The sequence below is a fragment of the Monocercomonoides exilis genome, assembly GCF_001643675.1.
Source record: "Monocercomonoides exilis strain PA203 chromosome Unknown scaffold45-810774, whole genome shotgun sequence".
Classification (NCBI taxonomy): domain Eukaryota; phylum Preaxostyla; order Oxymonadida; family Polymastigidae; genus Monocercomonoides; species Monocercomonoides exilis.
Genome location: NW_027150590.1, coordinates 558,162 through 585,000, shown reverse-complemented (window position 1 = coordinate 585,000; position 26,839 = coordinate 558,162). Strand labels below are relative to the sequence as shown.

The 26,839-nt window shown below is 36.3% G+C and overlaps 4 protein-coding genes across 4 annotated transcripts; 3 read left to right on the top strand and 1 right to left on the bottom strand.

Annotated features, from left to right (window-relative positions):
* Window positions 1–4,900: 4,900 nt before the first annotated feature.
* MONOS_13561 (uncharacterized protein) lies at window positions 4,901–13,705 on the bottom strand (the record flags this gene model as incomplete). The annotated part of the gene is made up of 1 exon (XM_067866274.1): window positions 4,901–13,705. One exon carries the CDS (start codon window positions 13,703–13,705, stop codon window positions 4,901–4,903), a length of 8,805 nt encoding a protein of 2,934 aa, XP_067721806.1.
* Window positions 13,706–16,659: 2,954 nt separating this feature from the next.
* MONOS_13562 (uncharacterized protein) lies at window positions 16,660–17,902 on the top strand (the record flags this gene model as incomplete). The annotated part of the gene is made up of 2 exons (XM_067866275.1): window positions 16,660–16,902; window positions 16,958–17,902. 2 exons carry the CDS (start codon window positions 16,660–16,662, stop codon window positions 17,798–17,800), a joined length of 1,086 nt encoding a protein of 361 aa, XP_067721805.1. The 3' UTR covers window positions 17,801–17,902.
* Window positions 17,903–21,013: 3,111 nt separating this feature from the next.
* On the top strand, window positions 21,014–21,707 carry MONOS_15440 (uncharacterized protein; the record flags this gene model as incomplete). The annotated part of the gene is made up of 3 exons (XM_067868316.1): window positions 21,014–21,043; window positions 21,129–21,255; window positions 21,436–21,707. The coding sequence occupies 3 exons, from the start codon at window positions 21,014–21,016 to the stop codon at window positions 21,705–21,707; spliced, it is 429 nt and encodes a 142-aa protein (XP_067721804.1).
* Window positions 21,708–21,769: 62 nt separating this feature from the next.
* MONOS_15441 (uncharacterized protein) lies at window positions 21,770–22,033 on the top strand (the record flags this gene model as incomplete). The annotated part of the gene is made up of 2 exons (XM_067868317.1): window positions 21,770–21,941; window positions 21,993–22,033. 2 exons carry the CDS (start codon window positions 21,770–21,772, stop codon window positions 22,031–22,033), a joined length of 213 nt encoding a protein of 70 aa, XP_067721803.1.
* Window positions 22,034–26,839: the final 4,806 nt, after the last annotated feature.

Sequence of the window (26,839 nt, the reverse complement as noted above, 5' to 3'; positions counted from 1 at the left end):
CGCATTCCAAGTTGTTCTTTCCATTCCATCAAAGCAGAATTCAAAAAATTCGGAATGCTTCGTTCGTAAAACATAACATTAGCAATAATGACCCGGAAACAATCATTGTTTAGTGAACATTTCCCATCTTTTCTTCTCGTTCAAAACATTCATCAATTCTGTAGTAAATGCTGTTTTTGCTGATTGCATACTTCCAGCAGATATGTTTAGCCCACTTATATGCATCTATCCTGCTCCACTTATCTCTAATAGTTTTGAGACTCGATTATTTACATGTGCTGAGTTGTGCGCAAGAACAAAATCACTTGCATTCAATGAGCCTTCTGACACAGAAAATAGAGACAGCCCAGATGCTTAAAATTCTGTATGGATTGATGTGCTCATATTGCTTTGTTCATAAACAGTAAAAGTGTCAGATCCACAACCAAAACTATTTGTTTCGATTATTGTTCCCCAAGAAACTTCAACATGGGAACCAAGTCTGGAATCAATTGTGTGAGGCAACGACTGATGGTGCTGCATGGATAAGATTCAAAAATTCCACAAGCATATGTGTCGTTGCCTTTTGGTTGTGAATCAGCTGATGAGACAAATCTCACATTTCCAAAATCATTGCTAAGCCATTCACTGTGATCAACGTTTGAATAAAAGTTTGTACAAACTCTGTTTGTTGCTTTACTGGTTGAATAACAGGTTGAATCAATATTATTTGACGCTGAGTTTTGCAGAGATAAATCATTTCCCAATTTTCCACACGTGTTATTGTGGAAAAAGCAGAAAAAAAACAAAATTCCATTATTATTCACATTTATTGCCTGCGCAACAGCGCCTCCTCCGCACATTGAATAGCAATTGCGGAATAGGCAGTTTGAAATGACAACTTTATCCGTAGGATACCAATGTAGAATTGCACCTCCACCTGAGGAGGTTGAATGATTCGCTTCGCAAGAGTCAAATATTGAATTCTTTATGCATTCCTTCTGGATATTGGTTTTTGTTTGACGGAGGTCAATTGCACCTCCGTCGTTTCCGGAGAAACAGTTTTGAAAAGAGCAATCATCGATAATCGGTTGCGTATAAATATATTCAACTTGAATCCCTCCTCCTCAACAATTTGTTGTTCCTGCTGATGTGCATTGAGCAAATGATGAATGAAGCACAATGCATTCAGCGATTTTCAATGTGTATATTGCACCCCCTCTTGTGGATGAAGCATTGCATCTAACAAAAGAAGAATTTTCAACTGTCAAAATTGCTTTTTCATTGTTATGAACATAAAGAGCGCCTCCTTGTGGTGCTGTGCAATCTTCCCATTCGCACAATGAAAATGATTGGCTATCTGTCAAATTCATTTGTTCTTTTTTCTCAAGAGCATTCATTTCTCTTTTTCCATTGCTAATTGTTGTGTTTTTGCAGATAAATTCTTGAGAAGAATAGGACCTACTTGAAATTCCTCCTTTTAACGCATTCACACATGAACAAATGAGTGTGTTCTCCATCGAACTCAGAAAACATGAATGTTCCACAAAATGATCGCTATTCGAGGCATATTTCACAGACATGTTCCTGAAGGCACAATTTATGATCTGTTCGCTTTTGCTCTTTCCTGATAACAGGAAATTGTCTGAAGCTGAAACAGCCAGGTCCGTGATGACAGAATTGCTCAAAACAGCAACATTTGAATCATCAGATGCAAATATGATGCTGGATGGGTTAAGACTCTCTTGGGGGATCAAACTCATGTTTGCTATGTTGATTGACCCACTTTGTAAATGAAAAGGAGAAGCAGAATTTTGGTGGGAAATGCAGGAATCCATCATTATTATTAGTTTTTTGGATCAAGGAATCGATGTTGAATGAAACTTCACGATCGCAATTCCTTTTTTAATAAATCTATAAAAAATTGTCCAAACAAAATATGTATTATTTTTTGAATAAAAATCGAGCTGCCATTATTTCATTCCAAAGAATGTGCTCCATTCACAAATAAAAATCGCAATTCGTTGCAGGATAGTGTTTATTTTCTGAACAGCTTGTATTCAAATTGATAAGGATTTTGCGCAAAATAAATGGTAATAACATCTAAAAAATGCAAAGATAACACTTTTATGTAAATTTAATTGATGACCAACGTTCTTACAACAAAAGGTGCAATTTTGTAATTGCAAATACGTGAAAACAGCGAAAATCGATTTCGCTTTGATCTTTAAAACTGTATATATAATTTTTTCCTTCAATATGAAAAACAATAAATGTGAAGTGATCGATTCAATTCAAACAGGTTGATAAAACCCAAAATAAAAGTGTTGAAAAATTATATTTAATTCACTAAAAAACCCCAAAAACCTGAATAAACAAAAAGAAACAACTGAATATTTGCATGAATCTTCTTTCTCAACAGCATTTGAACTGTCCTTCTCTCTTAACCTTACAAATTTACGTTTTTTGATTGCATTTAAGCAAAACTTGTTAAAGTCATTGACTTTGTTCTTATTTGGGTTTTTTTTTTTTCATTTTTTAAAAATACATTAAAGTAAGTGTTAATAATGGTAGACACTTTAAATAACTGTGAACAGTGGCTTTCTCTCAACAACCATTGATAGTTGTGCTTGGATAATAAACCCAATTGCATTCTCAATGAATATGATCTTATTCGAATTGTTTTTGTAACCCATCCAACACAATATAACTTTTTTAATTGTTTTTTCTTTTAGGAGAAACTCGGAGAATCTAATTTCTCCGAGTTTCACTAAATTTTTTAAACGTTTCGTTTTTTATTATTTGGAGCAAGTTGTTTCATATCTGCATAACTTGTGAGTTAGCGTTTATTTTAGTAATAATTGTTTTTATTTCTAAAATGCAACTATCAATTGTTGTTGAGATAATACCACTGTCCGCAGATATTGAAAGTGTCCACCATTATTAACACTTACTGCATATACTTAATTTATTATTCAAATATGTCGAACTTCTTTTTCAAAAATTACAAAATTCAGTATTTTTTTAAAAAAATTTTTTTTCATGAAAAAATTAGGGTCTGGCAGTGTTTCAGAAAGTCATTAGTGCATAACATATGGGTGATTATTTTTGAAATCAGATATTTTTTCGCGGTGTTGATTTTTCATAGATTGAAAGTTTTTTTAAAGAAAATTTTATTTCAAAAGAAAAGAAGCATGATGATTGTCTAAAAAACAAACGGTTGATCCGAATCAAAAAATAAAAGGCATTGAACAAGCCTTTTCACTTTTCAATTTTTGTTTATTGATATTCAAGAAATACTTTTGCACCGAAATTTTTGTATGAAAAAAATATGATTTCAAAAATAATCGCCCATATCATCAATATTCGTTTAACAGATGACAAATTGAACTCTGATTTTTCTTGATTGTCTCAAAACATGAAAATTTCTTATTATTCGGAAAAAAATCACCTTTCATGAAAACTCAAAAATTTCAAATGAATTCGTTTCCTATTGTAAGATTATTAATAATTCAACATTAAAAATTATTCACATTAATTTTGTAAACTGAAATCAATAATGTTTCACGGCAGAATAGTCAATGAATTCACTTTCAAAATCCTTTGAAGGTTTTATTTAATTTATTTGAATTAATTTCAATGCTTATGACTTATCTTGACTGTAAAATGCATTATTTAACAATATGATGCGAATTCATTCATAAATAATCAGATTTCAACGAAGATATTTTTTTTCTGTAACAGTGAACATTTTCATGTTTATTGATAAAGAATAACATTCGAGGTTCAATTTCTCATTCATTTTATAAGAAATGAAAAATATCATATTTATAACACTTTATGATACTCAGCAAGTGATGAATAAATCACAAAAATTAAAAAAAAAATAACTAATTATATGTTCAAGAAAAGTTTCATTTGCCTTATCTTTAGGTGAAATTGAAATTTAAATATTTTTATCAAAATTTCATTAGAACTTACCAAATTTCACTTGAATGGTTATAAATGCTTTATAATGTTATTATTTTTTGTGGACGTTAATTTTGATGAGTTGGAATAATATTATGATGAAAATGTTCAAATTTTATTTATCTCCAGATAATTAAATAAAACGAACTTTTCATGAATAAATGATGTTTAATTATCTCAGACATTCTCCTATTGAGAAATGCTTCCTTCTCTTTGCGATTCTTTTGCATCAAAAAATGAATGAAAAAAACAGAATCAAGCTCTTGAGTTGAGTGTTTGTTGAATAAAAAGGCGTTTTCAAAATTCGTGATGTGACAAGGATTGACTGAAAGTACTTCAAATATATCATTGCGCCATGCAGCCCAACGATATAATCTAGAAGAAAAGCAAGCAAATAAGTTGTGATGAGGTGACAGAAATATTCAAAAAAAGAAAAGAAATAAAGTTGAGATGTCAAAATAGTCAAAGTCAAGAAGAAAATTGAACAAAAACATGACAGCTGGACAAAACTTTTTCTGAAAAAAAACGAATAAAGTGAAATGCTTCCTTCTAAAACTTCCGGTTGGAAAAATACACAAACACAATTTATAAAAAATTAAAAATTGAATTGAATTGAATTGAAAAATGAATATAAAAGATTTTGAGAAAAGATGAGACACAATTGCAACGGCAACAATAGGCAAGTTATCAAATAGGCAAAGTTATTTCAACTCTTCTCTTTCAGAACATGCAGCAAAAAGTTTGACTGGGAGCGTCTTTCATTTCACAAATGAACTGATTTTCAGGGAGCAAAACAGTTCCATCAGTGCTCTTCCTTTCGATACACGCGCATTGAAAGTTCTTTCATATTATTATTTTTTCTGATTTCTGAGCTTCATTCTCCCCTCCCTCTTATCCAACTTCGTTATTTGAAGCAAGGATGGCAACATTATCTGCCATATTCAATGCTGCACTATCCTGAATCTAACGATCCCATTTCAACGATATCTCTGACAATTTCCGATTTATCTTCTCTTTTCTGATTTCTCCTTTTCTTTTTCTTCCTCCTCTTCCGCTTCCCTTCCGCTTCTCCTTCTTCACCTTTCGAACTTTCCTCACCATTCATGCATCCATCAACATCCGTCAGTTTCGCCTCATCTTCAAACCCTTCACATTCTTTCATCATTTCTTCTCCTTCGGCTTCTTCAGTCTCTCCATTTCTTTTTTCTCGTGCTCCTCCAATTTCCTTCATCACGCTTTCCTCCTCCTCTCTTTCTTCTTCTCTCCCTTCTTTTACCACCTTCCTTTCTTCTTCCATCATCTTCTTCATCCCCTGCTCTTCTGAATCCTCTCCAATCATCGAAAAATGACTATTTGGTGCAGAACATATCCCAATATAATATTCTGTCGGCTTTCCATTTCTTCCATCATCTGCAGCTGCAACCCCTCCAAACTCCTCCAATCCAATCTCGGATCCTCCTCTCTCATCCCCAATTTCATCAACCTCTTCTATTTGCTTCCGTTTCTTCCCCTTCCTTCCTTTCCCATTTTTCGCTTTTCTATCTCTTTTTGAAATATTTTCATCTTCTTTTCCACCTGCATAAGCACCACCCTCCATGCTTCCATCTGCTCCACCACAAATAAGTGAAGGAACAGTATGTATTTCAACTAAATTCACTGCAGCCACTTCCATCACTTCTTCACAATCAAATGAATTTTCAACCATTTCTTTGTTCTCGCACTCCTCCATCTCCTCTCCTTTATTTGATGACACCTTCATCTCAGCCCCCGTTTTGTCAGCCAATGGTGTTTGCATTTTCTTTTCCTCCTCAACTCTTTCCGCAATATCTTCTGTTCTCAGTTCATCAATTTTTGCATTCTTTGGTTCTTCAATGTCTCCGTCTTCAACTCTCATTCTTCCTCCATTCTGCTTCTTTCTCATTAACACAACGACCATAATAATCACAAATAACAGAATCACAATAATAACAATGCACCCAATAAAGGCAACCAAACTCCATTCAATTTTATTCCCTCCTTCGGATATTCTTTCATCTCCTTCTCTCTCTCCTTTATTTTCATCCCCTTTCATTTCCCCCTCACTCTTGTTTATCACAACCAATGTATTTGTGGATGACAACATCCCTTTCCCAAACAAAATGTTCAGGCTCACTTCTGTTTTGTTCTCGATTGCTTCCAGCTGCTCCGATGAGACAACAAAATGCACTTCGTTCTCCGAAATAGAGCCTTCTCCATTAATTTCCTTTCTCCCTATTTCCTCTTCATTTCCATCCTTCATGCTTATCTTCACTGACAGATTGCACGGAAGAAGCAACTTCCCGTGAATGATCAGTTCCATTTCCCCTGTTCGACTGGTTGTATTTGTCACTTCTTCCAGAACTGGGATGAAAAATGATGATCCTCTTTCTGATGCAATCCCTCCCAATTGACATCCTTCATCCAAAATCCAAAGCGATGAGTTTTTCTCGATTCCATCTCCCCCTTTCACACTCGCAACATTCAGCTCACTATTCCCTGTGCAGATCACATTCCTTCGCGCTGATGGATATCCCTCAACCTCAGGATTGTTATTCTCAAACTTGCTGTTTTCAATCTTCACGCTTCCTCCGCTCACCCACATCCCTCCTTCCTTGCTCTTCATAACTGTTGTCTCCTTCATCACCACATTGCTGTTTTCAATGTCAACCAATGACCCATTCCATTCGCACAATCCTTCTTTTCCCTTGTTTCCTTCGTTCGCTGCCTCTGCTTCTTTCTCCTCTTTTTTCCCATCAAATACACATGCCTCAACCATCATATCCTCAAATTGCCTTATTTGCATAATGCTTCCCTTGTTCACCGAATTCCTGCATTTTCCAAACGAGCAGTTCAGCACTCTCACCTCCTGTTCTGCATCTTCCATCGCAACAACACATCTTTCTGATGCTACACTCACATTCTCTATCGTCATGATCTTCATCACCACTTTCGCTTTACCCCCAACACTCACAACATCTCCCTCACTTTTGATATTTGAAATGCTTGTTTCAAGCAGCGTCACATTCGATTTTTCATTGAAGGAAAGTACTGCTGTTGTTGAGTGCAAATCCCTGAATGTTGTTTCCGATATCCTCAGCTCTCCGCTTTCTACACTAACAATTGAACTGTTCAATTTTAGTTCATCGGAAGAGGAGAAGAATTCACATTCTTGAATTTTTGTCATTCCGTTCTTAACCTTCAGAATGAAGCAATGAGTTGTCTGTAAAGTGTCTTCAAACTCGAATGAGCACTTCTCCACAGCGATTTCATTTATAAACTCCATGATGCTATCCTTCTCTGCTGATTTCTCAATCTTGGATTTCAGCTTCACAATCGCCTGAGACTTTTTGAATGAATTCACAACCAGGTCTCCAATCACACATTCCATTGTCACAGCCCCTTCCCCATCAATCAGAATCGCATTCATCACTCCTTCCTGAATGTGATCAATCCCACAATTGATGCTCTTGCATGGATAGTTCCATGTCCCACATAATCTGCCATCCTCCCCTCCCGCATTCACAAATACTTGAAGACCTTTAAAGTATGTGATTCGTGGAATCAGATTATCAATTCCCTCGATTTCTGAATCGCATCCGCAGATGGAGTTGTCTGAGTTCAATGATTCCTGGTTGTAGTCAAGAGTGAACAGTGTTTCGCTGATCTGGCGTACAATTGAATGACATTTGATGAATATGTCTTTCCCAACAAATGCCTCATTCAGCGAAAACTTGATGTTAACAATTTTGATCCACAGGCGTGGCATCTGAGTCGCATCAGCACAGTTAACATTTGGATCTGCTTCATCAATAAACAGCCCTCCTCCGCGCCCTGATTCCATCGAGCACTTGCATAACGAAAATGAGCTGCCATTCACTTTTAAAACAGATTCATCATCCTTCAACACCACTTTCACTCCTCCACCTTCATTGCTCAAGGTACTCTTGCAACTCGTCATTAAACACTCATCCATCATGCATTCTATTGCATAATCAAATGATCCCACATCAACAACACTTGCCCTATTTCCTTCATTCGTGATATTGGCAAATGAACAGCCATTAACTTTCAGCAATGGCATGCTGTTTTTAGGATGACTGTTTTCTGCCGCATTCAAACTCGATGAAACTGACACTTCATATGCGAGTTCATCCTCAAATATCGAAATCAGGCTTCCTTCTGTCACAGTGGTTAATGAAATGTTCACTTTCTGAACAATCACCTGATTGACACTTCGGCTGAAACTGATGAATCCTTTCAAATCAGAAATCAAATTCATCGTGCATTTCTCAATCAGAGCGCTCCCTCCATTCACTCTCATCATGCAATATCCAAATGTCTCTGTCAGCCCTGTCAATGAGCCAAATGAACAATCCGTTACTGTCAGGAGTGCATTTGTTCCTGACGATTCAATGAATACTGCATGATTAGTTTTCGCGACTGGCTTTGTGAATGACATGTTTGCAAGTGACAAACTCACATTAGATGATATCATTGAATCTTTCAGATCAACTTCATCTTCATCAGTAATCGTCACGCCAGTCTCTTTCGCCGCAGCTTTTATCACAACTTTTGGCAACTCTGAATCTTGTGAAGCTGGCAACGAAGACAAGAATGATATGGAATGACTCAATAACCCCGATCCCACAATGTTGATGTGTGTTTCGCCTTCTCCGAGTGAGCTATATCTCAGAGAAATTAAGTGATCAATCGATGAGCATGGTGCTTCTGAATACCCACACTCGCTGAAGTCTCCTCCTTTCTCCTTCGATACAAACCCATTCCCGCTCCAGTTCGTCCACAAATACACAACCAGTGGAATCACATATCCATTTTCTCCTGTGCTTGCTCTCTCCCATCCACACAGCTCATCCAAGGAATTCTCATCACTTGTACTCAACTCCTTTTTCAGTTTTTCGTTTGACATAACCTCGCTCAGGTCATTTCCCGATATGAACATTTTCTTCCCTTTCCAAGCATTGCACTCGCTGAATGTCACTCCTTCAAGCACAAATGATTCCATTGTATCTGCCAAGCTGACAAACATTCCTCCTCCCATTCCTCTTCCTTTCTGCAAGTTGTCTTCTGTTGGCACCTGGCATCCTGAAAATCGCACATCATTGATCTCCAAACTTCCTCTCTCCCCGACCGATATCATCATCCCTCCTCCTTTCATTCCACTTCCACCTGTGCATGTTGTTGAAATGCTGCAGTTATCCACAATAGCGCTTCCATCTTCATTTATCGCAGCACCAATGCAACCTCTTCCTTCTCCGCTCCCGCCTTCCACCTCCACTCCATTCACTCTGCTATTCAAAATCTCCAATTGAGCTCCACTTGTCATTGATATTGGTGATTTCCCATTCATTGTCAGTGTCGTTGCAATTTCCATCATCAATCCGTCGATAATCAGTTCTCCTCCTGTCATGTCAATGATGCTGTATCCTATCTTTCCATCGGTCAATGCCCCACTCTCAAATGAGATTGAACAGTTCGTCACACTAAGTGTTGATGTTGAGTGAATGAATGCACTTCTCCTGGAATTCAGCTGACCTTTCACAACAAATGAAAGTCTCCTCATTGTCAGTGAACTCGAACATCCAACAAGACAATTTTGTGTGTCTGATCCTCCATCACTCACATTCACTCCCATCCTCTCTCCATCGGATGACACTATTCTGCCTGAAATTATCACATTGAATGAAGGCCCGATGATTTCATCATTTATTGATGATTCAGAAGAAACCTCAACTGTTTGGAAGCCTTTTGGAACTCGAGTGCTCATGCAATAATTAATTGTTTGACACCCAAACTTCTCAAATCCACAGTAGCTGTGATCATATGCCACGCTTCCGCTCCCATCAACAGTTAATTTCGATCCGATTGAGAACAAATACACAAACAGCGGAATCACTTCATCTTCATTCCCCTTTTCGCTCCCACACAAATTCAAAACTGTCTGTGAATCATTTGATATTTCATCAGAGGGTTTGATGAAGGCAAAGGAAGTTGGATTTATTTTTGTTTCCAGCAATATTCCCGAACCGCAACTGACAAACACATCCTTCCCGTATTTAGCTTTGTTTGCCGTATCGACCGAAAATTTTACTTCTGATGCAATCTCCAACTTGCTTTTCGAGCTCAGCATCTCCAGCATTATTCCTCCGCCTCTCCCTTCAGCATCTTCCCCTTTGTATGCCTCGCATCCATCGAACTCGCTCGTCCCATTCACCACAACGCTTCCTTCTCCTTTCACACTCATGCATATTCCTCCTCCTTTTCCGTCTTTTCCTTCTTTTCTCCGGCATTTGCAGTTCTTTATAACGCATGATTCAATCACAACAATTCCTATCGGTCCTTCCCCAAAGTCTTCTCCGACTACTCCTTTCAGGAATCCCCCATTTCCACTTTTCTTGTCAATCGAGTTAATAATGCAACCTTTGAAATACACAACACTCACCCCTGCCACAAACTCAACCAACGAATGCCCATCAAATGTCAGACCTTCTCTGATTTCAAATTGCTCCATCCAAAGTTTTCCTGACAACGCATTTACAAAGCTGTATCCAATCGATTGGCCAACGATATTGTCTGGTGAATTTACTAACGAGCAGTCTGTGAGTGTGATGGATGTGGAGTTGGCCAAAATCAGCGATTTCACGCCTGCAAGCTCTGTTGGCAGTGAAAAGGTGATATTTTCTATTTTGCATGTGCTCTGCGCGTTGATCAGCCAATCAGAACTTATGGAACTCGGGCGAATCACTTTCACATTCATCCCCTTTGTGGCGCAAGAGATCAGCCATTCTTTGTCAAAATCTGTCATGGACACCTCTTCGGCAAGCTCGAATCCTGAATCCAATTCGATGTTTTTGTCCTTGCCCGAATATCGTGTCTGGCCAGTGTAAGTGATTGTTGCACAAGGATAATAAGCGAACCCGCAAAACCATGAATTGTATCCGCCCAGATTATTCTTTGCCTTCCCAACATGCGCAGCACCGGATATTGTGTCCAAAAAGATATTCAGCGGGAATAGCCCCATTGTTGTGTCACTCCGATCATATCCCACCAACTCGTTGAATTTTTTACTATCATGTTGGACATTCAGCGTTGAGGAGCTTCTTTTCCAGCTTGCCGAATTGCTCCCATTCACAAATACATAATTTCCACCAGACATTGCAATGCAACCTGAAAAGTCTACAGACACAATTGAGAAGTCGTGCGAGCCATCTTCCAGATACAGCATAATCCCTCCTCCATATCCGCTGCACTTGCATCTGTTGAATTTTGTAAATGTTTCAACCTGCAACTTGCTTGATGATTTCAACTCAACCTTAATCCCACCACCACTTCCAGTCTTGCACTCGCAATCTTCGATTGTCACATTCTTGACCACAAACGTCTCTCCTGCCTTCACACTCTTTGCAACAACCACCCCATCTCCTTCAGTCAACTTCACATTCATCACCTTCATATTTGCCAGAACACTATCTCCTGATGCTGTGGCAGTCAGATACAGTGCAGATGACGACAATGACGACAATGATGATGATGAAGAAGAAGAAGATAGATCTGGCTCAGAGAACAATGGTTTTGAGACATTCATATCTTTGATCTCCACACCAACCATCGACAGCTGTGACAGCGGCACCACAAACACTGACGACAACATCACATAGTTTCCCGTTTTGCTCGTGGTGATCACAACATCCTCCAATGAGAGTGACCCACTCCCATCAGACACCACAGCTACACTTGGCAAAGGACTTGAATTTAAATTGCAATCAACTTTCATGTGCAATAAACCAAGATGACCTGTTGTCACACTGAACAGCGCTCCTGCTGCTGATGGTGATGAAAGCGCTCCTGTTCCAATCGAACATGCTTCCCTTCCTTTTCCAACAACTGAAATCTTCTTTTCTCCAATCTCAATCGTTGTTGTCTCGCTTATGTGATTCCCTTCCTTAAGAGTGATTGATATGCTCAACAGTATCTCACACATCTCAAACGCCTTCTTCACTGTCAGACACGGATTTGACTCATTTGCCCCACACGGCTCATACAAGTCATTCCCGCTCACTGAGGCATAAACAGTTTTGTCTTTTAGCCACCATTTCTTTTCTGTGTGCATATAATAGTAATCTTTTCCATCAAAATAATGATATGTCAATCTATTCTCATCATCATTAGTTGTGTAAGATTCGTAAAACGGATTTTTTGAAGAAAAAAGATGGAAATCATCACGAAAATATACATCGTGACCATATGGAGTGGAATCGCTGCATCTACAATCATGAAAGAAGAAAAAATAACAATAAGCGTTGTCACTTGGTGCTGTTTGTTGGTTTGGATTGAAACACAATCCTCCGCCAGTTGTTGTTGTTTTGCATGAAATAAACTGGACACTCCTCATTTTGAATGAAGCTGGAACGCCATGACAATACATCCCTCCTCCATTATATTCACGAACCAAACAAGAAGTGAAGAAACACTCAAACACACAAGCGCTCTCCCCTTTGCCATTTTCTGTTCCAATACAGGAAGATCCAGAAACCTGAAAAGATTGAAGAAATAATCCTCCTCCATTATATTTTGAAGTGCATTTCTGGAACTCGCACCCGCTGATCCTGACACATGTTGAAATGGAATAGGCATACATCCCTCCCCCACGATAATTTTGTGCAGTACATGCATTGAATGAGTTGTTCTCAATATTGATTGAACTGATCTCACGGCACATAATACCACCACCGCCATAATGCGCATAGCAATCATTAAAAGAACAAAATTTCACTGAAAGTGTTCCTGATGACAAGCCATACATGAAAATTGCTCCACCATTTGAAGTTCCATCTGAATAAGAAGTTCCAGACCCAGTGGTTTTTGAGCCATTCCATTCACACCAAGCGAATGAATTAGCTCCATTTTCTGTTTCATTATGTCTCCCTGGATGTTTCTTATTATTTTCAGTTCCAGTGTATTCAACGTTTCTTGTTCTGCAACACCCAATAAACGAGGTGTTTGAGGCTATCAAGGATGCCAAGGGGTTATTGAGGGAAGGGACAATCCCCCCATCATATGCATTGCAGACTGATGAAAAGGAACAACTGTTCATCAGACATGAGGTTTGGGATGATGTAGCTGTTGCAGGCAAACACGCATCATTTGCTGTTGAGATGTTGAAAAATGTCAGATGGGAGAGGGACATTAGGGGTATTGAAGGCGACGAGAGGAATGGGGCTGATGAGACACAAAAAGAAGAGAATCGTGATTCACTCACCGAAATACTCCCTTCGATGCCTTCTCCATCTCCATCTCCTTCTCTTCCTCTATCTCTTCCTCTTTCTCCTTCTTCTCCTCTTTTCTCTTCACCTCCACCCTTCTCCCTTCCATATCCCTTCCCTCCAAACAGCCTTCCCGAGTATATCTCTCCCCCCTTTCTCCACCCCTTCAACGTGATGTTTGTCAACACCCCAATGCTCCTGCTCAGATCAAATGCCCCTGCCTCATCGTCCTTTCCCGTTCCTATAATACATCCCCTCATCACAATCATACTTCCCCTCAAACCACGCATCACACTACCATGCTCATGCCTCGTCAATATCATCCCTCTCAACTCAATGGATGAATTACATGCACAAACACATCCACATACCACACTCTCCTTCCACTCTCTATCCAAGCACACACTTATTCCATAAATACTCAGAAATATCGCCATATGCGTTATTTTAATCATCATCTTGTTAACAACAAGATAACAAAGAATTGATTTTCTTGTTGATCAAGATGGATCATATTCCCTTCATTGCTATCAATTTCTGAACTTTATTCAAACGACATAATCTTTCAATTGTATATTATGCATACAATCATATTATACAATAAATAATGCATTTTGAATATTTTAACCATATTTGTTACCTCATATATTTTTGTGATTATTTAATTCTTTGTATTTTCATTTGATTGAGTGAGGTGTGACTTTACTTTTTATATATTATTAAATAATCTATATTCTGATAATTTCATTTTGCTTTCAATTTTTGAAATCTTGTTCATTTTATTCATCTTTATTTTAATTGTTTGATTTGATATCTCTTCGTTTTTGAATCTCATTTTGGATGATTAATGTTTAAAAGCGCAGATGAATAGCAATTTCATTTGCTTACCAATTTCTATCTCGTCAATTATTGGCATTTCCTTGGCCTATGGATAATTGAATTAAGCGTGCCAAATGAAATTTATTGCTTCGAGAAATTGACAAGGTTCAGTCAATTATAGGAAAATACATTATTATTAATTTAAAAGACAATGGTCAGGAAAAGCAAATCAGCTGGACGTTCTTTTTCTGATTTGAAGAAAGTATTTGAAAGCCAGCTACACCGAAGCAGCATCTGCTGGCAAAACGGAAGGGGCGGAAAGTCCGGTGTTTGCTTGCATTTTTAAATTTATATTTTTTTGAGTGTTGATCAGTTTTTTTAAATTCCTATCAGTTCAGAGGAATGAAATTAACAAGAATGGATTAAATGAGGAATATGTGATTATTCAAGCTAAATCTTACGGACTGACAGCGAATGCCATTTATAAAGACAAATGATGGAGATACAGGGCGAATGTTGGATTCGTTCATGTTTTTTGACATTGATCAAAATTGAAATGGAGGTGAAAAGAAAATGTTTATCTCATTATTCACAGAAAAAGTTTGAATTTGAGGCATTTTGAGGAGAGATGAGAGGAAAAAGGGGGAATGATTGACGAATCTTTTGGAAAAGTTATTTGAAAGGAAGAAGAAGAAGAAGAAGAAGAAGAAGAAGAAGAAGAAGAGGAAGAGGAAGAGGAAGAGGAAGAGGAAGAGGAAAAAAAAGAAAGAAAAAGAAATGATGATGAAAAGAATGATAATGACAAATGAAGAATTAATCCAAAAACGAAGCAAAGCAACAGCAGAAATGCTATTTGGAATGAAATAATCAATTAATTGTATTCAGCAGGAGAACGAGAGGTGTGTTGAAAGGGAAAAAAAAAGTCGGAAAAAAAAAGAATGAGAGAAATATTTTTTTATTCTTATGGGAGAAGAAGAGGAAAGGGGGAGTGTCTTTTTTTTTTTTTTTTTTTTTTTTTTTTTTTTTTTTTTTTTTTTTTTTTTTTGAAAAAACATTGCAAATGCAACAATAAATTGGATAACACACATTAATTTGATCAAACATTTCTATCGTTATCTGTTCTGTCTTTTTGATTCGTTTCTTCTTCTTTCATGTTGCTTCAAGGTTTGCCTCGAAATCCACGCAGAAATCGGTGAATCAAAAATAATTATAAAAACAACCCAAAAAGATGATTTTCCAGAAAACGTAACAAGCGTATTCACAGAAAAATACACGTCAAGTGGCAACACCATTAAACGATCAATATGTTGAAATGAACTTTTAAATTTCTCATGTGCTTGGTTCCGCATATTGAATTAACCTCCCTTCGCCTTCTCGAATTTTTTCATCTTCGCTCAGCTTCAAAGCCTTTTGGAATAGAATATCTTTCAATGCTCTATTGAAAATATTGCCCATTGTTGTCATGAAACTGTCTCAAATGTATCCAACTGCACACTCCCAAACATCAAAAAATATGTAACAACGATATTATGATTCCTACCATCAATCTTCCTTCAACCTGATAACCCACTCAAGAAACGAACAACTGATAAAGTTATTCCTATATCTTATAACTTTCATCAACTCATTAAATTTGAGATGTTCACAGAAGCCAGCAAACACTCTGAAATAACAGAAAAAATTATTTCTGACAAGGAAAGCTTTCAGATAACTTTAAATAAGAGTGTTAAAATTGAAATGCAAATGTATTTTAATTTAAAGGATCACTGAAGCACATGTATGATTAATGTGCAAGTTGTGGCTTTTTTTTCTCTTCTTTGTTCTGTTCTTCAAAACTATTTATTGCCTCTTCTTCATGAGGCTCAGAATAGACAAATAGAAATTATTTTTTTAAACAATAAATGCCAAATATGTGGAATAATTTCCAATTGTTCAAATTTTCAATCGAAAGTCCATCCATTTCAGTGAAATTAATTATTGTTGGTTCGATCAGAAAGAAATTTAGTTCTTTCGTTTTTGACTTGATAAAGACTTTCTAGTTGGCTTCTTTGTGAATTATTTTTTAGCACTTATTTTTGCTAAACAAAAGAATAGGGTTTGGCATTAATCTTTGTTTTGTCAATTATGAACAATATTTGCTTTTTTTGTTTTTCTGTTTTTTTGTTTGAAATTTTGCTGTAAATTGATCTTTGCTAATAATAGACAGAATTGAAATGTTCTTTGAAGATATATTTAATGATGATTCTCAAGAGCCGTCTCTTGCAGACAAGTTTTCAAGTTTGTTAACATTTATTGTGTATTTTCAAAGATCTCATATTTTTGATTTTTGATGATTGAGGAAGAATTGCTTGATCAGTTGGAGCATTGCAATGAGGAAGAACAGAAACAGAAAATCGTGGAAATGAACGGACTTGTGGAGGAAATGAATTTCGAAATGTTCGATTTTGTTTTAACAATAAGAATGTTCAATGAAATATACAAGATGATTGAAGAAAAGAAAATGTCAATGGAAAATGCTTTATTGTTGTTGAAACGCGTTGGATATTGCAAAGTTCTTTTTGAATTGTTTAGTATTGCCTTTAAAAGTTCTTTAATGTGCAGAAGATTTGAGAGAATGCTTGTTGATGAAAATAAGAAAAATGAAGAAAAGAACGAAAAGCTACTGGAAGATCTTTGCGAATGCTATCTTTTGCTTAACGAAGGAATTTCTTCGGAATTAAGTTCAAAAATTGTACCTTGCCTTCTGAAAGTTGCATTGAAGAAAGAGGAAAATGAGGAAATACAAAAAGAAGTGGAAATAGCTTTGCTGGCTTTGAACAATATTGAAAGTGTAGCTGTATGAAATTTTCTATTTCCTTTTTGAAATAATTGATTTTTTTTTTTTAAATAAGTTTATCGAACAAAAACTGTATATGAAGGAAATCACAGAAATCATCAAATATCATCAGGAGCATCACAATCTCACACAACTTGCCTATCAATCAGCTTGGGGTTTTTTGATTGACAGATTGGGCATTGATAAAAGCTTGAAAGAAGTGATAGTGAATGAACTACATTTTGTGAGAGATGCGATAAGTGAACTTGAATATCTAATGAAATGTGTTGATTGGACGAGAAAGAAAGAAGAGGAAAGAAGAGGAAGAGAAAGAAGAGGAAAAGAAGCGAAAGAAGTGCAGACAATCTTCAAATGGCTTTTTATTCTTGATTCTTTCTTTGAGTATTGCACATTGTGGTCTGAGGAATTGGTTGTACTCATCAACAGCATTGTGAAAGTGTTTCAAGCGGCAAGAGAAAATAACAGAGAAATTAGCGTCTTTTGCGTTCATTCTTTGAGGGATGCAGTAAAATATGGAAGTGTGAAAGTTGAAGATTTGTTGAAAGGAGGAGCTTTTGATGCTGTTTTGGAAGGGTTGCAGCTGCAATCATTGGATGAAGGAATGTCATTTAGAGGATTGAATTATTTTTTGATTGTTACAAGGAAAATGAAAAAAAAGACTGATGTTGATGATGATGAAATGGAAGAAGAGGAAGAGGAGGAGAAGAATGGAGTGAACAAAGATGAAACTGAAAAAGAAGCGAAAAGAAAAGAGTTGAAAGGGAAGGTGCTTGAAAAGATAGAAGAAGAAGGATACGAAGATGTCATCACAAGTTTTCATGAAATGTTTGATTTTCTTAACAGAAAATATTATGATGAATTATCGTTGGATATTTCTGATTATTTTGTAAACGTTTAGCCAAATTCAATTCATTTTATTTTTTCACTCGAAAAACTGTCTTTTTCAATTTTCATCATTTCGCAAAATTACAAAAAATAGATTGAAAAATTTTTATTATTGTTTTTGTTTCCTTTTTTATAAAAAAAGAAAAAGAAAAGAAAAGAAAAAGCAAAAATTCCATTCTTATCTTTTCAATTATTTTCATCAAGAATCTCCATTGAACGAAGATGAAAAACACATCTTCTTCAAATAGATTCGTTTTTTCAAAAAAATTTTTTTCTATTCAGTTATTTCCTCTTGAAGCCTCTGGTTATCTTTGATTTTTCTCTTTCATCGTATTCTAAATGAATTCGAGAAGAAGAAGAAAAAATGAAATGAAAATTCTTGGGAATAATACGAAAACATCAAAGAAGAAACGTTTGTTGAATAATCAAGCAATCAACTTTATGAGTTCTTTATGTAACATGGCTGAAAAAGAAGCTGATCCAATGTTCCAATTCAGAATGTGAATGACAGAACAAGTCAATCAGAATTAATTGCTCTTCATGTTCTTCTAATTTTTTGTTCAGTTTTTCAAATCTCCTTTTCCTTTTTCTTTCTTCTCCATTGTCTTCCTTCGCGTTTCTCTCCATTCCTTTCATCTCTTCTTCTTGAATAAGGACACTCATTTCATTCATTTCGTCTCAAAATGCAATTCTTCATAATTTCGCTCAGATTCCATTTCTTTCTCTTTCTCTTCCTTTTTCTTTCATCATTTTGTTTTCATCTGCTTTTTCCAATTGATGGAGACGAATAGGATGCATCATTCACATTCTTTTCTCACAAAATCATCCAAAAGTTCTGCTCCAGTTGCATTTCCCCTTCAGCTGCTTTGTTTCCACATATATAAATATTTCTTCATTCGTCAATCATTTTCTATCCTTTTTCTGTTTCCTTGACTGATATTCCTCAATCTCCACTCAAACTTATTCTTTTCCTTTCTCTCTTCTTTTCCTCTCCATTTTTCTTCAATTCATGAAATGTTCCAAAAATCTATTCTTCCAAACCCTCTTTTTTCTCAATTCCAAAACAAATGCAATGCATTCATGAAAATATCAAACTTTTCATTTTAGCTTGCTGAGAATGAATTGAAAAGAAGCAGCGAATAAATTCACAGCTTTGATGCAAATAGTTGATGTGTTGGCAAAAGGCTACTTTAAGGGTACCTAAAAAATTAAAAATAAGCTTTATGAAAAGCCTAAATGTTTTCGAATGAACTTTCATCAACACTCTTTGGTGTTGACTATTTGTTTTATTTATAATTTTTCTTTTTTAGGGTTTTCGTTCTCAAAAATAACTGTCCCCTAATAGAAATTATAAATATTTTTTTTTTATAAATAAATAAAATTTTGAAAAAAAGACATTTTTTGATTTCATAATTTGTATGCAAGGGCTATTTGTTGATGTCAGGGTTGATAATAACTCAATTCAAGTATTTTTATGAAGTTTGAAAAATCATAGAAAAACTTAAGATTTAAATAAAAAACTATTCAATCATTTTTGGTTTTGATCAATAGGTTATTATTTACCTAATGTATTTATAATATCTTAACATTGCATTTTTTAGCTTTTTATTCATGGATTTAATGAAAAAATCAGGTACCCCTAAAGTAGCATCTTGCCGATGTGTTCAATGGAAAAGTCTTCTTTTGCCTTTTCCCATTCGTTCTCCAATAATTCTGTTTTCATTGACATTCAAAATTCAGAAGAAGAAGAGGAAGAAATGATGAATGAATCGAAAGTTGGAAGGAAAAAAAATAAGCAGATGATGAAAAAGTCAACGAAAAAGAAGAACCTGGATCAAATCAGGAAAAAGGCGATGAAAAGATCATCAGAACCGAAGGTGAAAAACGAAGCTGGTTTATCTCAAAAGCAAAGAAATTGAGTGAAAGAGAAGGAGAGTCAAATTCTGATGTTGAATAGAAATCAGACAGAACGAGAAAAGCCAGAGGAGATATGTGAATGAAATGGACAAGAATAATGAGAGATAAGGAAGAAGTCTAAGAAGAAGGAGAAGGAGGAGAAGGAGAAGGAGAAGGAGAAGGAGAAGATATTGATGATTATGTTGTGAAAAATGAAAATAAAAATATTTTTCTGTGTATACAAATGTTGTTGTTTCATTGATTTAATATGCACATACATTGTTTTTTTTTTTTTTTTTAGTCTTTTTCTATCTCTATTTTCCTTTCTTTCTTCAGTTTCTTCCTCTTCTTCCTCCTCATCCTCCTCTTCTTCTTTTTCCTCTCTTTCTCCTCCACTTCAACTTCTCATCCGCCTTTTCCCTTCAATCACTTCATCTTCCGAATTCTAATCTTCCGTTTTAGGAACCCTTTCTCCACCTAACGAAACAAATGTATTTTTTGAAACTATCGAAAAAATTCTTCCTTCAAATGAAACTGATTTTCAATCAGTCCGCCTGAAAACAAGAAAATCTCGTTTATCATCTTCAAGTCATTGGATCCTGTTTTTCTTTTTCGTTTTCAATTTCTTTCCAATTTACATGAATTCCTTTTCTTTTGTTCAATCTTCATTAAAAAAATTGGCAATCATCATTTCTTTCCTTTGCCCCACTCCCCTCAAATTTCTGAAATAGTGTGTTCTCATCTGCTTCTCGCTCCTCATCTCATCGAATGAATTTGTCATTTGTCAATTTCGAACAATATCATCACGCCTTTTCAATTATGAAAATAAAAATAAAAATAAAATTCTTTGATAAGCACAAACAAAAAATAAAGCACAAACTGCCCCTCTTTTCGGTGGTGCTGCGGAAGCTCGTGCTCCAACACGCCTTCCAGCAGTCAGAATATTCAGCGTTCACTTCCCTCAGAAAAACACAGTTGCAGTCCTATCTGCCTCATCGCTGCATAAAACTCGCCCATTCCAGCTGCCATATTTTGAGTGCATGGAACTTCCGCTCTGCGGGTGGTTGTGCCACTTTTGTTGAATTTGGCTTGGCTTGATCGTCTCCATAACAGATTTGGGGCGGATTCAGAAAAGGGGCACAACACGATGCGCTGTGGCTGAATGGGCACATGAAGACAACGTGATTACAAAAGAATGGATTTATTGTGCTTGAGGAAGGATTTGAGTGTTTGTGGAGAAACAACGTTTTGGAGGGGAAAGGAACGATAAAAGGAAGATTTTTTTTTGAGGAGAGAGAAAGAGGTGTTTTTATGAGATTTAAGAGGCAAAATGGATGTGTGGGAGATGGATTGGGATGAGGTTGGGAGGGGTTATTTTTGAGATTTTTGTCATTGGGAAGGAGCGGGGGTTGTGTTAATTATTGGAGAAAAGGATTTTGATGTAGAGGAGGTGGGGCGAGGCGAAGGGGGAGCAGAGGGGAAGAAGATGGATGTGGCGAATGGAATATTATTATTGGAGTGGAAGATATGTGGGAGAAAGAAGGAGGGCTGGGGAAGAGATGGAAAAGGGATGTATGTTTTTTTCCAAATGCACCGAGAGAAGGGGGGTTCATATGAGGTGGAGCAAGTGGGAGAGTTTTTGTGGATGCGTGTGTTATTTGAGAGGGAAGTGGGGTTGGAGAAGAAGAAAAATGAAAGAAAATATTTCATATTCTTATATAATTTATTTTGTGAACCGTTTGGACGCGCCAGGCATTTGCGGAACAAGGGATGGAGGCGGAGGCGGAGGAAGACGGGAAGAAGGAACGTCAGGCGCAGCACTTTGCATTGGGGGTGTGGAGACAGAGGAAGATGAGGGGCTGACCACGAAAGGGTGTTTTGCACCAAAGAGAGGCAAAATATTGGAGGCATTTATATTTTTGATTGGGAAAAGGATGATGAGGAATGAAATGGAAGAGATGGAGGATATGTGGCGGAGGGGTGTTGATGTTGCTTTGGGGGAGATGTGGAGAAGAAGAAGGTGATGCAGCGAGAAGGGATGGAAAGGGGCTCTTCAGATGGAATCTTCTTGTCATTTTTTTATAGAATGGAGCTGGTTGAGCTATTTGAGTGGAAGCAGTACCGAGGATTGGAAATGAACGATTTTTGGGAGCAGAAGGGAATCAAAGATGAGGCAGATGGATTTTGTTGGCAAAACGGAGAAATAATTGAAGAAAAAGAAGAAAGTTTGAGAAGAATGATCATCATAAAAGATATAGGTTTGCTTTTTTTATTACGATTTTTCATGTATTATTTTTTTATGAAATTAGATTGTTTTGCAGGTATATTTACTGCGAATATATGCCTATAGAATATTGAAAGAGAGGATACAAAATGCATTAAAGAAGTCAGAAAACAACAATTGGAAGGATGCATGGAGGAGTGAGCAGGCACAAAATATAAATTAAATAAAAAGAAGATATTTTTCTTTCTTTTTTTGAAGGTTTTGGAAGACATATACGACGAATCTTGTTAAAAGCCGAAAATGAGATCAAGGAATTGATGATGCAGCAGAAGAAGAAGTTTGGCAAATGTTTGAGAAGAATAAGACATTTTTTTTTGGAAGTTCGATTGAAAGAGAAAACTTTATGAAAATCTGATGGAAGCGAAGAAAGAAGGGAACTGGAAAATCAGAGATATGATTTTTTAGAGATATTTGAAGAAAAGTTGGAAAAAGGAAGAAGGTGAGATATTTTTTTGTGAGGGAGTTATTGAACCCGTCGGTTGAGTTAAATCAAATTTTATTGGAGAATTATGATAATTGTTGTTCAGTGTGTGGAATGAGGGGGAGTGTGGTTGTGGTGAGGGGATGTGGTGTGGAGATGGGGAGAGGCAAGGAGGCAGGGGTGTTTGAGCTGGGCAGGTGCAGAGGGGTGTTTTGGAACATCACGCTGAGAGGGGTTGGAAGGGGAGGAAATGTGTGTGGGAGACTGTTTGGAGGAGAGGGGAGGATGGGGCAGACGAGGAGTGAGAGAGAAGGTGGGGGAAGAGGAAGAGTCGGATGGGGAAGAGGAAGTGGAAGAGCTGAAGGAGGAGAGAGAGGAGGACAACGAGGAGGTGGAGGAAGAAGAGGTGGAGAAGGAAGAGGAAAAGGAAAAGAAGAAGAAAGTGAAGAAGAAGGGAGTGTATTGGTGAGTGAGTCCGATTTCTCATCTTTTTGTGTGTCTTCAGCCCCGTTTCTGGCGCCTCCCCTGACACGCCTTATGACACTCACCCAGCTAACCTTCTTCAACATCTCCACAAATCCATCGAAAACACCACATCTGGGTGAAGGGCCGAGCCAAACCTCGTTTCTGATGAGTGGGTGCACATTTTCATCAGTGTGGGATGTGTATGATGGAGGCATTGTACCCTCACTGAACAGCCCCTCATCATCCTTGTCTGCCTCGAACACCTCATTTATCAGATGCTATCGGTCTGAGAATGTTGCAGTCAGCGGGAGTGAAGGGAATCCATCGAAACCAGCGAGACAGCAGATAGCAGACAATGGGGCAAATTCGTTCACTTGGTGCGTGTGGAATGGCACAAAAACCACTGGAACAAGTGGTTCTTATTCAGATGGGATATCGAGTGGAGGGGCGATTAACATGTATAATCTGGGATCGGGAACGCTTTCAGTGAAATTTTGTTCATTCAATGATTGCTATGCATATGCTTATGGTGGAGGAATTATGTGTCGTTCGATCAGTTCAATCAATATTGAGAACAACTCATTCAATGCATGTACTGCAAAAAATTATTATGGAGGAGGGATATATGCTCTATCAATTTCGTCATGTGTCAGGATCAGCGGCTGTGAATTTCAGAATTGCAAAGCAGATCGAGTGGGAGGAGGGCTTTATCTCGAAAATTTTAATGTTTCTGGATCTTCCTGTATTGGAACAGAAAGCGGCAAAGGGGAGAGTGCTTGTGTGTTTGAGTGTTTTTCACTTCGTGCTCGCTTACAAGTAATTGTGGCGGAGGGATGTATTGCCAAAGTGTTCCAGCTGCATTCAAAATGAGGAGCCTCCAATTTATTTCGTGCTCAGCAGTGTCAGTTGGCGGAGGATTGGATTTCAGGCCATATCAATCAACAGCTCCAAGCAACAACACTTATTGCTATTTCTTCTTCTTCCACGATTGCAGTTGCAGTAATTCCACTCCATATGGCCACGATGTGTATTTTGAAGATCGTTACAATTTCTTCTCATCGAGCAACCCATTCCACGAATCGTATACAACGAATAGTGATGAGAAGAGAGTGTGCTATGCTTATTTGCAATCAAGCAGTTGGAAATATCAGCATACAGAAAAGAAGGGATGGCTGAAGGAAGGGATGAAGGATCGGTATGTTGGGGTGGGTGGGGATGATGCGAGCAATCTGTGTGGGATGAGTGAGGCAGCACCTTGCAAGACAGTGGGGCATGCAGTGAGTTCGAGCATGGCGCAGCTGAGCTCGACAATCACAGTGCTGAGTGGGAGGCATGTGAGTGAAGGGACAACAATCAGTGTTGGGGAAAAGAAGATTTCTGTTTTGGGGAAAGGGAAGGCAGTGAGTGTGATTGGGACAAGTGCGCTTTCTTCGTCTGCAACTACTCTGTTTAGCATATCTTCTGGCCAACTGGAGGTGGGGCATGTGGGGATCGATCACAACGCGACAAGAAGCTCATCGCCGAGTGTGTTTGTGGTGTCACTGGGGAGCGGGACTCTTTCGCTGGAGGATGTGGTGCTCAACTCTTCGACATCAGGAGGGAGTGTAATATCAATATCTGTGTTAGATGTTGCGCTGAGGCAGCTGAAGACGATTGATGTGGAGATTGAAAACATGAAAATGACCCAACTTCTGATTATCGATCCATATTTTATTGGATTTGCATTGGGAGAAAATTGTTTGTTGTTTATTTTGTTCTGACTGCACAACACGCAAACTGAAGAGAGGAAAAAAAAATAGAAATTATGAAGTTTTCTTTTTATTATCTTTTTTATTAAAGTATCAGGTGATGAAGTGTTATTTTTTTATTGAGCATACGTATGCTTCACGAAAAAGAATTTTTTTTTATGAAAATGATTTGTTGATAAAAATTTTGTGGATGCATGTAAACGGAATAAATGAAAAAATACAACTAAAAACAACGATTTAGTCATAAATTATGAATAAATTCAAATATCTGTTTTATAACAAATTATTCAAAAAATGATTGTTATTTGAACATTCTGATAAAAAAGTTTCAAAATCTTTGAAAATAGAAACAAAAATCGAAAATGCTTTAATTATCAAAAATATTGTATTTATCAACAATCATGATTTAAAAGTCGCTTTAGATTGCGATGATAATAAAATTGTCATAGATTTTTAAATGAGCTGCTTTTGTTTTCTGATGATTGTGAATCATGAACATCACAGATAATCTTGTATCAATGAGTGTATTATTGTGAAGTGATTGAATATTATTCAAAGTCTGAAAATCAATTTATTTTCATTTATTTTTCAAATAAAAAAAATAATAATTTAAAAAGATTAGAGAAGAAATCGTGTCAAATTATTTATGGTGAACTGTATATTTTTTCAAAATATTGTTCGAATAGACATTTGTTCACAAATGGGTGATTATTCTTGAAATCATAGAAAAGATCTGGGGGTGAATTATTCACTCATCTCCTTTTGAATGAAGTTATTTGTATTGAATTGAAATTGACACAAACAATGGTGTTGAATAACGAATGTGATGTTATCTCCTTTCAGAGAGTTGATAAATGTCATTTTCCAAAAATTATGAAAAATCTGAATTGATTGACATAACGTGTCTGATTTCGAAAAAATAGAATAACCTTGAATTGAATAGTCCTCAACCTTTCAAATCATTGTTGGAATGGTATCAGCAATTTATTTTTTGAAAAAGACATTTGATCTTGAAACACTCATCTCTTGCTCATTTCTCAATGATTGTTTGTTGTTGAGTCTTTTCATCTCAAACAAATGTTTTGAAATTTTTTTCTTCTTGATCCTTATTTCTTATTTTCAGATATCTCAACTTTTGTTCAATAAGTGGTAAATTGGGAAAGAATTTGAATAACAAACTTATGAGGAAAAAGGAATGAGCATTATCCTTTTTGAAAAGAAACAAAAACATGTCAAAAATTAAAAAGAATGTGAAATGAAATTATTTTCATTAATGGAAAAATTGTTTGTTTTTGCTGATTAATAGAGACATTTGAATATTTTGGAACAAAGAAAATTGAATGATTTCATTTCACATTCTTTTTAATTTTTGACATGTTTTTGTTTCTTTTCAAAAAGGATAATGCTCATTCCTTTTTCCTCATAAGTTTGTTATTCAAATTCTTTCCCAATTTACCACTTATTGAACAAAAGTTGAGATATCTGAAAATAAGAAATAAGGATCAAGAAGAAAAAAATTTCAAAACATTTGTTTGAGATGAAAAGACTCAACAACAAACAATCATTGAGAAATGAGCAAGAGATGAGTGTTTCAAGATCAAATGTCTTTTTCAAAAAATAAATTGCTGATACCATTCCAACAATGATTTGAAAGGTTGAGGACTATTCAATTCAAGGTTATTCTATTTTTTCGAAATCAGACACGTTATGTCAATCAATTCAGATTTTTCATAATTTTTGGAAAATGACATTTATCAACTCTCTGAAAGGAGATAACATCACATTCGTTATTCAACACCATTGTTTGTGTCAATTTCAATTCAATACAAATAACTTCATTCAAAAGGAGATGAGTGAATAATTCACCCCCAGATCTTTTCTATGATTTCAAGAATAATCACCCATTTGTGAACAAATGTCTATTCGAACAATATTTTGAAAAAATATACAGTTCACCATAAATAATTTGACACGATTTCTTCTCTAATCTTTTTAAATTATTATTTTTTTTATTTGAAAAATAAATGAAAATAAATTGATTTTCAGACTTTGAATAATATTCAATCACTTCACAATAATACACTCATTGATACAAGATTATCTGTGATGTTCATGATTCACAATCATCAGAAAACAAAAGCAGCTCATTTAAAAATCTATGACAATTTTATTATCATCGCAATCTAAAGCGACTTTTAAATCATGATTGTTGATAAATACAATATTTTTGATAATTAA